The sequence below is a fragment of the Trichomycterus rosablanca genome, chromosome 3 (genome assembly GCF_030014385.1).
Source record: "Trichomycterus rosablanca isolate fTriRos1 chromosome 3, fTriRos1.hap1, whole genome shotgun sequence".
Taxonomy (NCBI): Eukaryota; Metazoa; Chordata; class Actinopteri; order Siluriformes; family Trichomycteridae; genus Trichomycterus; species Trichomycterus rosablanca.
In genome coordinates, this window is record NC_085990.1 from 23,776,658 (window position 1) to 23,791,511 (window position 14,854).

Consider the following 14,854-nt stretch of genomic DNA (forward strand, 5'->3'; position numbering starts at 1 on the left):
TATAAATGTGATGTTGCGGTGTATAGAACCAGTGCGTCTGTGAGCTTTTTTAAAGGCAAATTGGCTTAATTTATCGTTTTTGTGCACGCAAAGTTCAAGTTAAGAGGTACTTAGTGAGTTACGAATGGGTCAGACTACTCTTAATTTACGAACGATTTTAAGTACTATGTTAGTTGCGAAGGGTTTCGGGAAACACTCGTAAATTTAAGAATGTTCGTAAGTACGAGGTTACGAAGTACTTAGCGTTACGAACGTTTTGGGAAACGCACCCCAGGTCAGGTTGTCCTAGCAAGTTTAGCCCAAGAGCAGACCGCAAGAAGTCTCCAATAATCCTACAATGTCATCACGGGACCTACAGGTAGCTCTTGCCACAGTTGATGTCAAGGTACACGTGTCTACCATCAGAAAGAGACTGCACACGTTTGATTTTTATAGGAGGTGTGCAAGGATGTAACCCTTGCTATTAAAAAACAAACAAACAAACAAACAAACAAACAAAAAACATCAGGGCAAGACTAAAGTTTGCCAGAGAACACCTAGACAAAGACCAGCACTTCTGGAACAATGTGCTTTGGACAGATGAATCCAAAGTTGAATTATTTTGGTATAGTAACAGAAGACATGTTTGGCGCAAACCAAACACTGCATTTGAGCACAAGAACCTCATACCAACCTCATACCAACTGTGAAGCATGGAGGTGGAAATGTCATGGTTTGGGGCAGCTTTGCAGCAGCAGGGCCTGGCAAGCTCTCCATTATAGAATCCATGACAAATTCTTCATTATATCAGAGGGTGCTTTAGAAAAATGTAATATCATCTGTCCAAAAACTAAAGCTGAAGCGGAATAGACCATGCAGCATGACAATGACCCAAAACATTCCAGTAAATCCACCAAGGAATGAATCAAAAGAAAGAAATGGAGAGTTCTGGAATGGCCAAGTCAAAGCCCCAATCTTAATCCTATTGAGATGCTGTGGGGTGATTTGAAACGGGCTGTGCATGCAAGAAACCCCTCAACCCTCACACAGCTGAAGAAATTCTGCATGGAGGAGTGAGAAAAACTTTCTCCCAGTCGATGTCAGAGACTGGTAGATGGTTATAGGAAACGTCTAACTGAGGTTATTTCAGCCAAAGAGGGAAATACCAGCTATTAGGGCTAGGGTTGGGCGGTATGACGGTATTACGGTATACCGCGGTATTTAAAAATGTTGACGGTATTTAAAAATGGTGACGGTATTTAAAAAAATGTGAAGCGCCAAAAACTGAGACTTTAAGACATTCGCGCATCGACAGTAAGGGAGGGGTGGGAGGGGTAGGCGGTTGGAGCTCACTGATTGGTTGTAGTGATGGGAATTATGGCTCCTTGAAGGGAGCCGGATCTTTTGGCTCAGTTCCTTTTAAAGAGCCGTTCAAAAAAATGACTCTTTGTTCCTCGGGAAGCGCTACTGGGTAAACTATAAGACAGCCCCGATATTAATATCAATGATGAACAATCATGAACATTTTGCTACCTTGCCTTAAATGTAGGCCTAATTCAAACAACACTTAAATGAGAAAAAAAGATTTATTTTAAAAGAAGAGAAAAAACTACAGAGAAGAGACATACTGTGGTTGCATCGCATTAAGTTTCAGAACAATCCTCTTTTGTGCAGAGATGTGCCTGTGTTTATTTCTGCTTTAAAACATACGCACCATGAAATAATCAGATTTAACATAATTAAACAAGTTCATTTCTTAGTTGTTTGTGCTCGTTTTCTGTATGTTCTCTCTGTAGCTCGGTTACGTCTCTCTCTCTATCTGTGTGCGCGCGCGTGTCTCGCTTGCTCTCCTCGATATTAAAAGTGTTTTCAGATTTAAATTTCGACGATAAACAGCTCTTACTATGACTGACTGATTCCTTCTACTGATGCCAAGCTGAATGGTGGATTACAGCCGATAAGAACTGCGCAGAAAAAAAATATATATAAAGAGACGCATTTACAGTTATGCGTGAAATATTTATTATAGATCAGATAGGATAAGCAATGTTTGACATTCTGATTGTTTAATTTTTTTAAATAAAACATTTGAATACTGTGATTACACTGTAAAGTTTGTACACTGTAAAGTTTGTCCTAACCCCCACCCCACCCCACCCCCCAGCGGTAATACCATATACCGCGATATTTTCTGAAGACGACGGTATGACGGTATGAAAATCGGCAATACCGCCCAACCCTAATTAGGGCATAGGGTGTCCTAACTTTTTCCTCACAATAAATTTCCATTTTTGTTCATTACATTTTACAACTTGAGTTTAAAAGTAAATTTTTCAGTTTTATTTGTTTAGTTATATGAGCTCCATCTGTCAATACTGTTTAAATGAAGCTCAAATGTTCATATGTTCAAAAAGACATGTTCTCATGGGGTGTCCTAACTTTTTCACATGACTTTATATGTGTGTGTGTGTGTGTGTGTGTGTGTGTTTTAAAAATAATAAAACCTTTTATTTGAAAAATAAGATTTTTTTTTTTGTAATTATCAATTTGTTCCCACTTCCCCCCCCCTATTCTAGTCGTGTCCAATTACCCTGAATGCGTCCTCTATACTGATTCGACCCTTTTGCCGCTGACTGAGGACGCCACTCAACTGACTTGCGCCCCCTCCGGCACGCAATCAGTACAGCCTGCATTTTTCACCTGCACGAGCCGTGTTCATACACCGAGAGACACTGCGCACGGAGGGTCACACCCCCCTCAATGTTATTCCTCAGCCCTGTGCAGGCGCCGTCAGTCAAACAGCAGGGGCCGCAGTCGCACCAGTTATGAGGAACTATGCTCCGACTCTACCCCTAACCCTGAACAACAGCCAAGCGTTGTTCATACTGCCACCCAACCCAGTCGGAAAGGCAAAGCTGAGTTTTGATACGATGTATCTAGAAACCCAACTCTGGTGTGCTAGCGTACTTTACCGCTGCGCCACCTGAGCGGCTGAAAAATTAGATTTTAACAAAATTCTGTGGTACAATTATTGTCACCCCTGAATTTTGTACTTTGTTAATCATTGTTTGTATTAATATTAATAATAATATTACAGATTCTACAAAATATTAAACAATTAGATTAGGTCTGGATTAGTTATAAAAATGAAATTATATGCTTTTAACTTTGTAGCAACAGTTTTGAGAGACTGTTATAGCATGACTCTAGCATGCTCATGTGAGTTTTATAAGACATGGTTTGTTTGTAGCTAAATCATTCACAACAAATTATTTAATAATTAAATACTCATTTAAATTTTTCATTTTAATGAACCACTTTATGTTGGTCCAGATTGTGGTGGGTCTGCTTCATCAAGAAACACCGGGTGCTAGCTAGGTGCCAATCCATCACAGGGCTTTAGCCATCCCCCCAGTCAAAGCCAATCATGTCTGTGGAGACACCCAGCCTGTCAATAGCTATGACACCCACTTTTTCAATACTGGCTTTTATCTATAAAAGTCAAGACAGTTTTGTCTTTTTTGTGAACAAAAAAATCAAAGATAAATGCAAACACGCTTCATTTATAGTTGGTTTAAAAGAGTTTCTATGAGTTTCAGTAACACTGCACACTTAAATTGAAGAACCTGACTGTGTTTCATTGACCTCTTTTACTGTATACTACATGCTTGAACTGAACATGTTCATTATTATTACTTGTTCTGTACATAAGCAGTTTTTGAATGTTCTTCACTTATGTGCTGCAGGATGTTTGATGCTGATTGCGTGGATGACCACTGGCAGTGTCGGCATGCTCATTGCCCGTTTCTGGAAGGGTTCATCACGGATACGTTGCTGTGGAAAAGACTTCTGGTTTGTGGTAGGTCTTCTGGTTTGTGGTAGGTTCCTGGAGTTTGACCTGTTTTGCCCAAATCAGTGTATGGCTTTTAGGAAATCTGTATGGGGAATCACACACATCACCCAATGTCTTTTCTCTTCACCTCAATTCACCTCAATCACTTTTAACACATCCAGTATAACGATAAAATGGAAGTGTATCATTTTAATAAATCAACAAAACAAACTTGCATACATTTAATTTGTCTACAAACGTGCGGGGTCAAAAAAGTACATCAAGTCAACAGCTGTAGTAAAAAATTACCACAAACAAGGAATTAAAAAGCCAAGACACCAATATAAATTTCATTATAAAACTTTATACACCACTAAATCAATCAGATGTAATTCAGGAGTTCCTTGTTCTATTGCTTGCACTGTATTTGTAACATGGCTCATTTACTGAATGAATCTGGCAGTGGGTCATGTTGGAGTTATCTCCTTCTAAGTTGTCTTTTTTGCTCTCAGAGGGGGCACAGAGGTGCAGATGATTGATGTATAAGTTTATATTGATTAAGTGTAACCTGCACCTTGTAAGTGTTAATTCTCTTTTTTTTTTAGGCTCACGTGTTTTTGATGACGCTCACAGTTATTGCTACCGCTATTGCATTTATCTTGGTGTTTTCATACAGTAAAGACTGGAGTGGGGTAAGCACACTAAAACAGCTTCAGACGGCTGACAAATCAATGGAAAAAAGATTCCATTTTATTTGATGTAAGGGTGTCCACATATTGTTAAGTAATGTCTGTTTTTCATGTAATTACATAATGCACTTGCATCACTGTTTGTGGTTATAGGGAGCTCATCCAGTTCTGGGATGTTTGGTGATGATTCTCAGCCTCATGCAGCCAATTGCCGCTGCCTTCCGCTGTTCACCACAGGATGACAGGTGAGAGAAAGAGATGAAGAGTACAGTATAAAGAACAATAGATTTTTTTTCTGGCAAGGATAACTGTGATTTCCAGTTGCAGAGATGCAATTCATTATGTTGAAAATGAGCATAGCTATACTCAGCAGTAAACTACGCTAGCCCACTCACGCTGGGATCCAGGATTCAAATCCCCAGCAGTTCTGAATTGGATATGTCTTTAGGGATGGATGGATTGGTGTCCTGCCTGGTCTGTGTATTTGCATTGTATTACAGCTTAAGCCTTGTCTGGCTCCCAGAACACATGGTTTTAATGTTTTGTGTGTCACACCATCTCGGCTCCAGAAGCAGATGGACTTGATGGTGCGGTAAGACATCATCAAAGTGCAAATATGAGACGAATATGCATTTGTGTGGAATAACCATCAAATCCACTCTAAAAGCAATCACATACATTCATGTTTAGCTGTATTGTCCTTACTGTTTCACTTTTAAACTTTATAGTTTCAGCTCAGGGTGCTGAGAAATTGTGAGAATCAGCTTTTCGAAAAGAGACTAAACGCTTATTGTTAAAAAAAGATTAACATGGTTTAATGTACTACAAGAACGACACAGGAACAGTAAACCTCTCTTAATTATTACTGGTCATAAGTTTTCTCCACTAATGAAATTCCTTGGTTGTTGTTTTAATACAATAAGTCACATTAAGCTTGGTTCACGTTAGCATTTTTTGTACTACCTGAGTCGCTTTTACCATATCATAGCAAACAGTTTGTCTCATTGGAGGGGCTTTAAAAAGGTCAGCGGAAAACTGGGTCAAGGTTCAATCAAGTAAACTTTGAGTGCCACGGCATGTGCAAAAAACGCTGCATAGTGGCAAGCTAAGCAACACCGCCACACTCCATAAGAAACAACGGCTCATCTAGCGCAAAAGCGGTTTTGCCGCTTCTCACGCTTAGTGTTTGTGTTTTAGGTTTTATTTGTCTTGGCCCCTGCCTGCTGACTTGCCCCCATGTTCATGACCTGTTTGTGTTTTAGTTATGTCTGTGTGTATAAGTTACCCCTGTACTCTGTTTAGGTTGAGGGTTGTTGATGTTGGTATGATGTTGATAGAGATAGGGATAGATATAGATAACCTTAGTGATTTGGTTTGTTGTTTGAAATTTAGATACCATGTCATTGTGTGACCACAGCTTATTTCTTGCTTTTGTTTAGCCATTGTCATAGTCATAGCCATAGTGTAATCCTTGTTTAGGTCATGTCTTTGTCTCTCTCCTTTTTCCCATAGTGTCTTACCCTTGATGTCTTTGTTAGTTAGCCATTACATTAGTGTAGGAATTAGCATTTTTGTTTCCAAGTTAGCATTAGCATAGCTTTAGTGTACCAGTACCAGTACCTGCTTTATTCTCCATTCATAGTATTTGTGAATTTACCATTTACTGATTTTGGACGGTTACCTTTTCCAATGCCAGCTTTACTTTAAACACTTTAGCAAGCCCCAGCCCACTGCAACAAAAAAGGAACAGGAAGGATGAAACAGGAAGGCCATCCATCCACACAGTTGCCTGTTAAATCCCAAAAGCCCCAGCCAATTCCCTAGCTTGTTTAATCCCTTGTTCGATCCAATTCCTTGTCTATCTGGTTTCAGCCAGGCCCTCACTAGTCTGTCTGTTCGAGCCAGTTCTTTGTCTCAACCGGTTCCAGATGGTCCCCCAGCTTGTCTGCCTGTTCAGGTCGTTCTCTGTCTCAGCTGGTTCCAGACGGTCCCCTAATTAGTTTGCCTGTTCAAGCCAACTTATTGTTCATCTGGTTCCAGCCAGTTCCCCAGCTAACCTGCCTGTTAACGCCAGTTCTTTGTCTCAGCTAGTTCCAGACGGTCCCCTAGGTTTCAGTTGGTCCTCCAGTTACTCGGTCTGTCCCAGCCAGCTCTCTGACTCTGACTGTTCCTGCTGGCTCCTTAGCTACTCAATCTGTCCTAGCCAGCTCCCTTATTCTACTTGTTGGCCACTAGCTGGCCACAAGCTTCTCAGTCTATTCAGCTTCCTGACTCTGGTTCATCTGGTTTCTGGATACCCAGCCTGTTCCAGCCAGCTTTATGACTCTGCCTGTTCCAGCAAGATCCCTAACTACTCAGTCTATCCCAGCCAGCTCCCTGACTCTACCTGTTCCAGGTGGATCCCTAACTACTCGGTCTTTCCCAGCCAGCTCCCTGACTCTGCCTGTTCCTGCTGGCTCCTTAGCTACTCAGTGTGCCCTAGCCAGCTCCCTGATTCTATTTGTTACAGCTGGCCACAAGCTTCTCAGTCTATTCCAACCAGCTCCCTGACTCTGCCTGTTCCAGCTGGATCCCTAACTACTCAGGCTGTCCCAGCCAGCTTCCTGCTGGCTCCTTAGCTACTCTGTCCTAGCCAGTGATTTGGCTCTCATAACATTTCCTGCCAGTCCCTTAGTTCCCTTGCTGGTCCCAACCAGCCCCCAAGAACTCCCAACTCCCAAGGTGGACACTTGTGGATGTTTTTGTGTCTTTCCCTCGTTACCCTTTGTTTCTGTTATTTTAACCACTGTATTAATATGCGTTAATTATCTTTTGGTTTGTGGCTTTTGGCAGTATTATTCTACATTGATTATGCATCATGCACCTTTGGTTCATTTTCAATTCTTGCAGGTGCAGAGCTTTACCTTGTGCTTCAAAGGTGTAAATCTATGTTTTTCTCTCCTGTAGGAGGTTCATTTTTAACTGGGCTCATTCCATCAATGCTTTAGCTATTAAAGGACTTGCAGGTAAGAAAATCTGTTTACTTTTTAGAGGTCAATATTTACAAACTAATTTGATTTAATTATTGTAGGGAAAAGGTTTAAAAGTCATGGAGCAGAATTGTATAAACATACAGAATCAAATTTTTTATATGAATATATTGTGTCCAGGGGTGGCTCGGTGGGTAGTACTGTCGCCTCACAGCAAGAAGGTCCTGGGTAGGATCCCCAGGCGAGGTGGTCCGGGTCCTTTCTGTGCGGAGTTTGCATGTTCTCCCCGTGTCTGTGTGGGTTTCCTCCTACAGTCTAAAAATATGCAGTCAGGTTCATTGGAGACACTGAATTGCCCTATAGGTGAATGGGTGTGTGTGTCTGCCTGGCGATTAACTGGCGCCCCATCCAGGGTGATACTGTCTGTCTAATTATTACTGGTCATAAGTTTTCTCCACTAATGAAATTCCTTGGTTGTTGTTTTAATACAATAAGTCACATTAAGCTTGGTTCACGTTAGCATTTTTTGTACTACCTGAGTCGCTTTTACCATATCATAGCAAACAGTTTGTCTCATTGGAGGGGCTTTAAAAAGGTCAGCGGAAAACTGGGTCAAGGTTCAATCAAGTAAACTTTGAGTGCCACGGCATGTGCAAAAAACGCTGCATAGTGGCAAGCTAAGCAACACCGCCACACTCCATAAGAAACAACGGCTCATCTAGCGCAAAAGCGGTTTTGCCGCTTCTCACGCTTAGTGTTTGTGTTTTAGGTTTTATTTGTCTTGGCCCCTGCCTGCTGACTTGCCCCCATGTTCATGACCTGTTTGTGTTTTAGTTATGTCTGTGTGTATAAGTTACCCCTGTACTCTGTTTAGGTTGAGGGTTGTTGATGTTGGTATGATGTTGATAGAGATAGGGATAGATATAGATAACCTTAGTGATTTGGTTTGTTGTTTGAAATTTAGATACCATGTCATTGTGTGACCACAGCTTATTTCTTGCTTTTGTTTAGCCATTGTCATAGTCATAGCCATAGTGTAATCCTTGTTTAGGTCATGTCTTTGTCTCTCTCCTTTTTCCCATAGTGTCTTACCCTTGATGTCTTTGTTAGAGTTAGCCATTACATTAGTGTAGGAATTAGCATTTTTGTTTCCAAGTTAGCATTAGCATAGCTTTAGTGTACCAGTACCTGCTTTATTCTCCATTCATAGTATTTGTGAATTTACCATTTACTGATTTTGGACGGTTACCTTTTCCAATGCCAGCTTTACTTTAAACACTTTAGCAAGCCCCAGCCCACTGCAACAAAAAAGGAACAGGAAGGATGAAACAGGAAGGCCATCCATCCACACAGTTGCCTGTTAAATCCCAAAAGCCCCAGCCAATTCCCTAGCTTGTTTAATCCCTTGTTCGATCCAATTCCTTGTCTATCTGGTTTCAGCCAGGCCCTCACTAGTCTGTCTGTTCGAGCCAGTTCTTTGTCTCAACCGGTTCCAGATGGTCCCCCAGCTTGTCTGCCTGTTCAGGTCGTTCTCTGTCTCAGCTGGTTCCAGACGGTCCCCTAATTAGTTTGCCTGTTCAAGCCAACTTATTGTTCATCTGGTTCCAGCCAGTTCCCCAGCTAACCTGCCTGTTAACGCCAGTTCTTTGTCTCAGCTAGTTCCAGACGGTCCCCTAGGTTTCAGTTGGTCCTCCAGTTACTCGGTCTGTCCCAGCCAGCTCTCTGACTCTGACTGTTCCTGCTGGCTCCTTAGCTACTCAATCTGTCCTAGCCAGCTCCCTTATTCTACTTGTTGGCCACTAGCTGGCCACAAGCTTCTCAGTCTATTCAGCTTCCTGACTCTGGTTCATCTGGTTTCTGGATACCCAGCCTGTTCCAGCCAGCTTTATGACTCTGCCTGTTCCAGCAAGATCCCTAACTACTCAGTCTATCCCAGCCAGCTCCCTGACTCTACCTGTTCCAGGTGGATCCCTAACTACTCGGTCTTTCCCAGCCAGCTCCCTGACTCTGCCTGTTCCTGCTGGCTCCTTAGCTACTCAGTGTGCCCTAGCCAGCTCCCTGATTCTATTTGTTACAGCTGGCCACAAGCTTCTCAGTCTATTCCAACCAGCTCCCTGACTCTGCCTGTTCCAGCTGGATCCCTAACTACTCAGGCTGTCCCAGCCAGCTTCCTGCTGGCTCCTTAGCTACTCTGTCCTAGCCAGTGATTTGGCTCTCATAACATTTCCTGCCAGTCCCTTAGTTCCCTTGCTGGTCCCAACCAGCCCCCAAGAACTCCCAACTCCCAAGGTGGACACTTGTGGATGTTTTTGTGTCTTTCCCTCGTTACCCTTTGTTTCTGTTATTTTAACCACTGTATTAATATGCGTTAATTATCTTTTGGTTTGTGGCTTTTGGCAGTATTATTCTACATTGATTATGCATCATGCACCTTTGGTTCATTTTCAATTCTTGCAGGTGCAGAGCTTTACCTTGTGCTTCAAAGGTGTAAATCTATGTTTTTCTCTCCTGTAGGAGGTTCATTTTTAACTGGGCTCATTCCATCAATGCTTTAGCTATTAAAGGACTTGCAGGTAAGAAAATCTGTTTACTTTTTAGAGGTCAATATTTACAAACTAATTTGATTTAATTATTGTAGGGAAAAGGTTTAAAAGTCATGGAGCAGAATTGTATAAACATACAGAATCAAATTTTTTATATGAATATATTGTGTCCAGGGGTGGCTCGGTGGGTAGTACTGTCGCCTCACAGCAAGAAGGTCCTGGGTAGGATCCCCAGGCGAGGTGGTCCGGGTCCTTTCTGTGCGGAGTTTGCATGTTCTCCCCGTGTCTGTGTGGGTTTCCTCCTACAGTCTAAAAATATGCAGTCAGGTTCATTGGAGACACTGAATTGCCCTATAGGTGAATGGGTGTGTGTGTCTGCCTGGCGATTAACTGGCGCCCCATCCAGGGTGATACTGTCTGCCTTGTGCCCATTGAAAAGCTGGGATAGGCTCCAGCACCCCACGACTCTAATTGGATAAGCAGTTAAGAAAGTGAGAGTAATATTGTGTCCAGCTTCCAGTCCCTGTATTTTTTACAGAGCCCTTACAGTGGTACAGTGGTAAACAGACAAACATTCGGCAGTGTTTTTGTCATTTGTTTCCCCCTTCCTGGCTTTGTTTTGATGTTTTCCTGAATTGATTACTTTTTTCATTTTCACGTACCGCTTAATTGGGGTCTGGTACCACCCAGAATTACTGGGTGCAAAATAGAAAGCAATCTTTAACCAACAGTGTTTAAAAGCCATGTGCAATAAAATGTAAATATAATATGGTTATTGTCAAGAGGTGGTGTACTTCAAAAAGAAACACTTTATTTGTCCAACTGCACCTTGCCCAGCTGCCAAGCCAAACTAGAGGCCTTAGATTTATAGAAGATAAGTCCTGGCAACCCTAGCATGTGTTGTGGCCCACAAGTGACCCATGACCACATTTTAAGAAACTCCAAATGACTTGGAATTACAGTTTGTGTCTCTCCCCCTCCCTTTTTCTCTTTTTAGTGGCGGCAATTTTTACAGGCCTGATACTGTTTGACAGATCAGAATCTCAGTGGCTACCAAAAGTGATGGGGGGATTTGTGGCATGGGAGGCGCTGCTCTTTCTCTGCCAAGATGTATTCCATAAATACAAAGAAAAAGGTAAACATCCCAACATTTACTACCTGAAACCTCTACATGTCCAACAGTTCAATAACAACCTTTGTTTATGCTCTATACTATGATAAGCCTTTACAAAAACAATGCACTTCATGTGAATATTTGCATGTTGCACAGTTTTTATATGTTGTTTTACACATTTCAGTGTTTAACCTCAGTGAACACTTTGAGATGAATTCAAATGCAAGGGGGGTCAACTTCATATTAATGCCCATGGTGTTTGTATAGGATGTCCAATAGGCAGGTGTCCACACGTTTGGCCATAGATGTGTCCAATTTTAGACTAGAGACAGTGTGGCCACAAATTGCTACTGTCTTCTGTCCACTTATCTAAGTTTTGAGAGTGTATTTCTTTATTATATCCTCTCCATTGAGCATTGGGAGAAAATAGTAGTATTTGAGTTGAGTAGGTGGACACAAGCGTGAGGACATAAACATGTTTATTAAACAAACAAATTAAGGAAAATGCAGAACTAACAAAGAGGACTAGAACAATGAAAATTAGATGTCAACTACAATCAACAAAGACTAAACTAAACCTTTTGCTTATGCTAAGCTATGCTTACTGCTAATGAAAAACACAAAAGCTACTTCCTTTACTAGGCTAATCTAGACTAAACAAAGAGAAAACAGATTCTACTCCCTATGTTAAGATAACCACTTAATGCTAAATGTTAAATGCTATAATGAACTAACCTAAGCTAACATAAGACTGAGTAATAACAAGGGAAACCAAACAAACAACAGAGAAACAAGGCTACAGGAAAAACAAAAGGAAATCACAAGGTAGACCAGAAACAAGAAACTAGAAACACAAACTGAGCAACAAGTTGTAATTTGGTGTATTAGGGCCACTATAATTTTTATTTTGAGGAAAAGAAAGTCAGAAATGATTTTAAGAATATAAGTTTTGACTTATATCACTTTGTTATACTTTAGTGTTAACATCAGCATTAACATTTGCTGTTTTGGAGATGCTTTAACCCAGTGATTTGGTCCTTAGCAAAGTCATATAGGTCTTAATGCTGATCAGATCTGCTGCATTCAACACCTGAACTACCAGCATCTACCATCAGCCCATCATTTAATAGATCCCTCTCATTCACATGTACCGTTGTTACCAAACAGGCATTGCCGTGTACGTTTTTTTGGGTGCTCCTAATGTTTGGCCTAATTTTTTAATACCACCAGGAACACTTGATTTATATTTACAATATTTTTTTATTTGAAAACAAGAATAGTACTGTGGTGTTGGCCATTAAATCAAAGATGAGTCCAGACTACAGGAAATCGTGTTCATGTTCTTTTATTGAACGGGATGGAGCAGGAGTCTGAGACTGACTCAACACTGACCACAGGGCTTAGCCCACTAAAAGCAATACATTACATGTAAACAGTAGCTTAGCACATTTGAACATACCTTAACACAACACAACAGGCATCAGTCATTACATACACCACCGTAATCCATTCACAAGCAGAATTTACATTTATCTTCATTGATAACTTTAAATACATTATTTAGTGGGTGGCACAGTGCATCCTGGGAGACGCCAGGATAACAGTGCCCCCAGTTCTCACAAGTGTTAAACACAGCATTCCAGGACACCAAAATGGTGGCACTCATTTTGGCAGGCATACCGTTCAGTTCCCAAATCCTGTGATCTCCACCTGCCAAGCTTCTTGTCCCAGCAGCCAGTCATGAACACCCAACAAGCAAGCCACTCAACACAGTACTATAATATAGTACTATAGTACATATGCTATAGTATAATACTATAGAGTACACTCTAAAACATTTTAAAGTACATTTAAAAGTTCTGAGGATTTATCTCAGCAAAACCTTGAATCTAGTCTAAAAGTCTAGTTAGCCAACTTTCCCTTAAGACCACAAACAACACAAAAAACCAAAGTCTCTTTTAGTCAGTTTGTTCCACTAAGACTGCTAAATTCAGTAAACAAACTTTACAAAAAAAAAAAAATCAAAACTACTGTATATTAATAGTTAACATATTAATTGTGGTCTAATTAAATATCAGAAAGCGTTAAAGGTATTCATTTCATTTCAGAACAAACATAATTTAACTGATAATTGTTTTTTATTCTCAGATGGAGATGACTCTGGTGGGGTAAGTGTATTCTATTCTAACACATTATAATGTAACACCAGCATGTGGTTTTACATTGTCTTGTTGAAAAATGCATGGACATTTCTGGAAAAGATGACGTCTTAAAGGCAGCATATGTTGTTTTAAAATCTCAATAGTCTTTTCTACATTAATGCTGCCATCACAGAAGTGAAAATTTCCTTTGCCAAGGGTAACTGACACAGCCCCATACCATGACAGACCCTGGCTTTTGGACTTGTTGCTGATTACAGTCTGGCTGGTCTTTGGTCTGGAGCAAACTGCATTAATCTCTTTCAAAAAATCTGGAATACTTATTTGTGTGACCACAATACACATTTCCACTGTCTGATGGCCTATTCCAGATGCCCAAAGAACTTGACGCCGCTTCTGGACATGGTTAACATAAGGCTTCTTTTTTTGCACAGTAAAGTGGCATTTGTGATTGTAGTGCTTGACAAAGGTTTGCCAAAATAATCCCTTGCCCATAAAGTTATATCAGATATTGATAAATGACTGTTCTTGATGCAGTGCCGTCTGAGGGATTGAAGATCATGAGTGTTGAGCTTAGGCTTGTGCTCTTGCCCTTCCTTGAATAGTTTAATGATATTATGAACTGTAGAGGGAGAAAATATACAAATCCCTTCCAGTCTTTCTTTGATGCATTTGTTGACAAACTGGAGATACTCTGCGCATTTTTGCTTTATAAAGACCTTGCCTTTAGTGCATACTGTTTTTGTACAAAAATATGATTAGTCACCTGTTTGAAATCATTTAATTATTTAGGTTTTTTTTCATTACTAGCCCTTGTCCCAACTTGCCCCAAAACATTTATTTTGTCCCCCTTTTATTATATATTTTTTTGTAGTATTTGCAGCATTTTGTAGTTAGGTATTAAAAAAAATTTTAATAATCAATTTTAGCTTTGTTTTATTACATATATTACTAGAATTGTCAGAGTTAGTAACAGTTAGTATAATTACGTCTTACATTTAATTGTAACATTTGTTATAAATCATTTACTGAATTAAGTAATAAAAGAATATTAAAATACTAATATTTTGTTAATAATGGGGTGTTTGTGTTTTTGTACAGATGTCTACAGGAGTGATTTTGTTAATAATATTTTTGTTGGGAAACCTGGCGTTCCTGGTGGCTCTGCTTGTTGGAATCGGTAATGGTTAAACTCATCACTAAGTGAAGCTGGACTGCTTTTATTATGATAAAGACAGGAATTGTACTCTCATGGTGTTTAATTAAATCTATAAACACTTAATGTAAACTACACATTTAAGATACTGATGTTCATCTGTGCTTCTGTATTCAAAGCACTTTACTGTTACAGGTCTTTAATCAGTGTAAATAATCAGTGATTTTTTTTTAAAGCAATGGGACAAAATTGTTACCTGATGTTAACTGAATATCAAGTATATATTTCAATTACATATGAAGGTTTCAATAAAAAGTAAAATATCTCAGTAAATAATGTGTTGTTGAACTGATTTCTTTTATCAGCACTTACCAATTATATAATCATCACGCTGTCTGTCAGCTCTTACATAA

General features: G+C 40.1%; 1 protein-coding gene across 1 annotated transcript in view; it reads left to right on the forward strand.

Annotated features, from left to right (window-relative positions):
- The window catches only part of zgc:163022 (putative ferric-chelate reductase 1), a 54,877-nt gene extending 40,296 nt beyond the window's left edge, over window positions 1–14,581 (forward strand). The window contains exons 10-16 of the mRNA XM_062992286.1: window positions 3,726–3,838; window positions 4,417–4,503; window positions 4,654–4,745; window positions 7,447–7,505; window positions 11,010–11,147; window positions 13,275–13,294; window positions 14,387–14,581. Coding sequence (XP_062848356.1) covers window positions 3,726–3,838; window positions 4,417–4,503; window positions 4,654–4,745; window positions 7,447–7,505; window positions 11,010–11,147; window positions 13,275–13,294; window positions 14,387–14,476 — 599 coding nt within the window. The 3' untranslated portion in view covers window positions 14,477–14,581. The remainder of the gene's footprint in view (window positions 1–3,725; window positions 3,839–4,416; window positions 4,504–4,653; window positions 4,746–7,446; window positions 7,506–11,009; window positions 11,148–13,274; window positions 13,295–14,386) is intronic.
- Window positions 14,582–14,854: the final 273 nt, after the last annotated feature.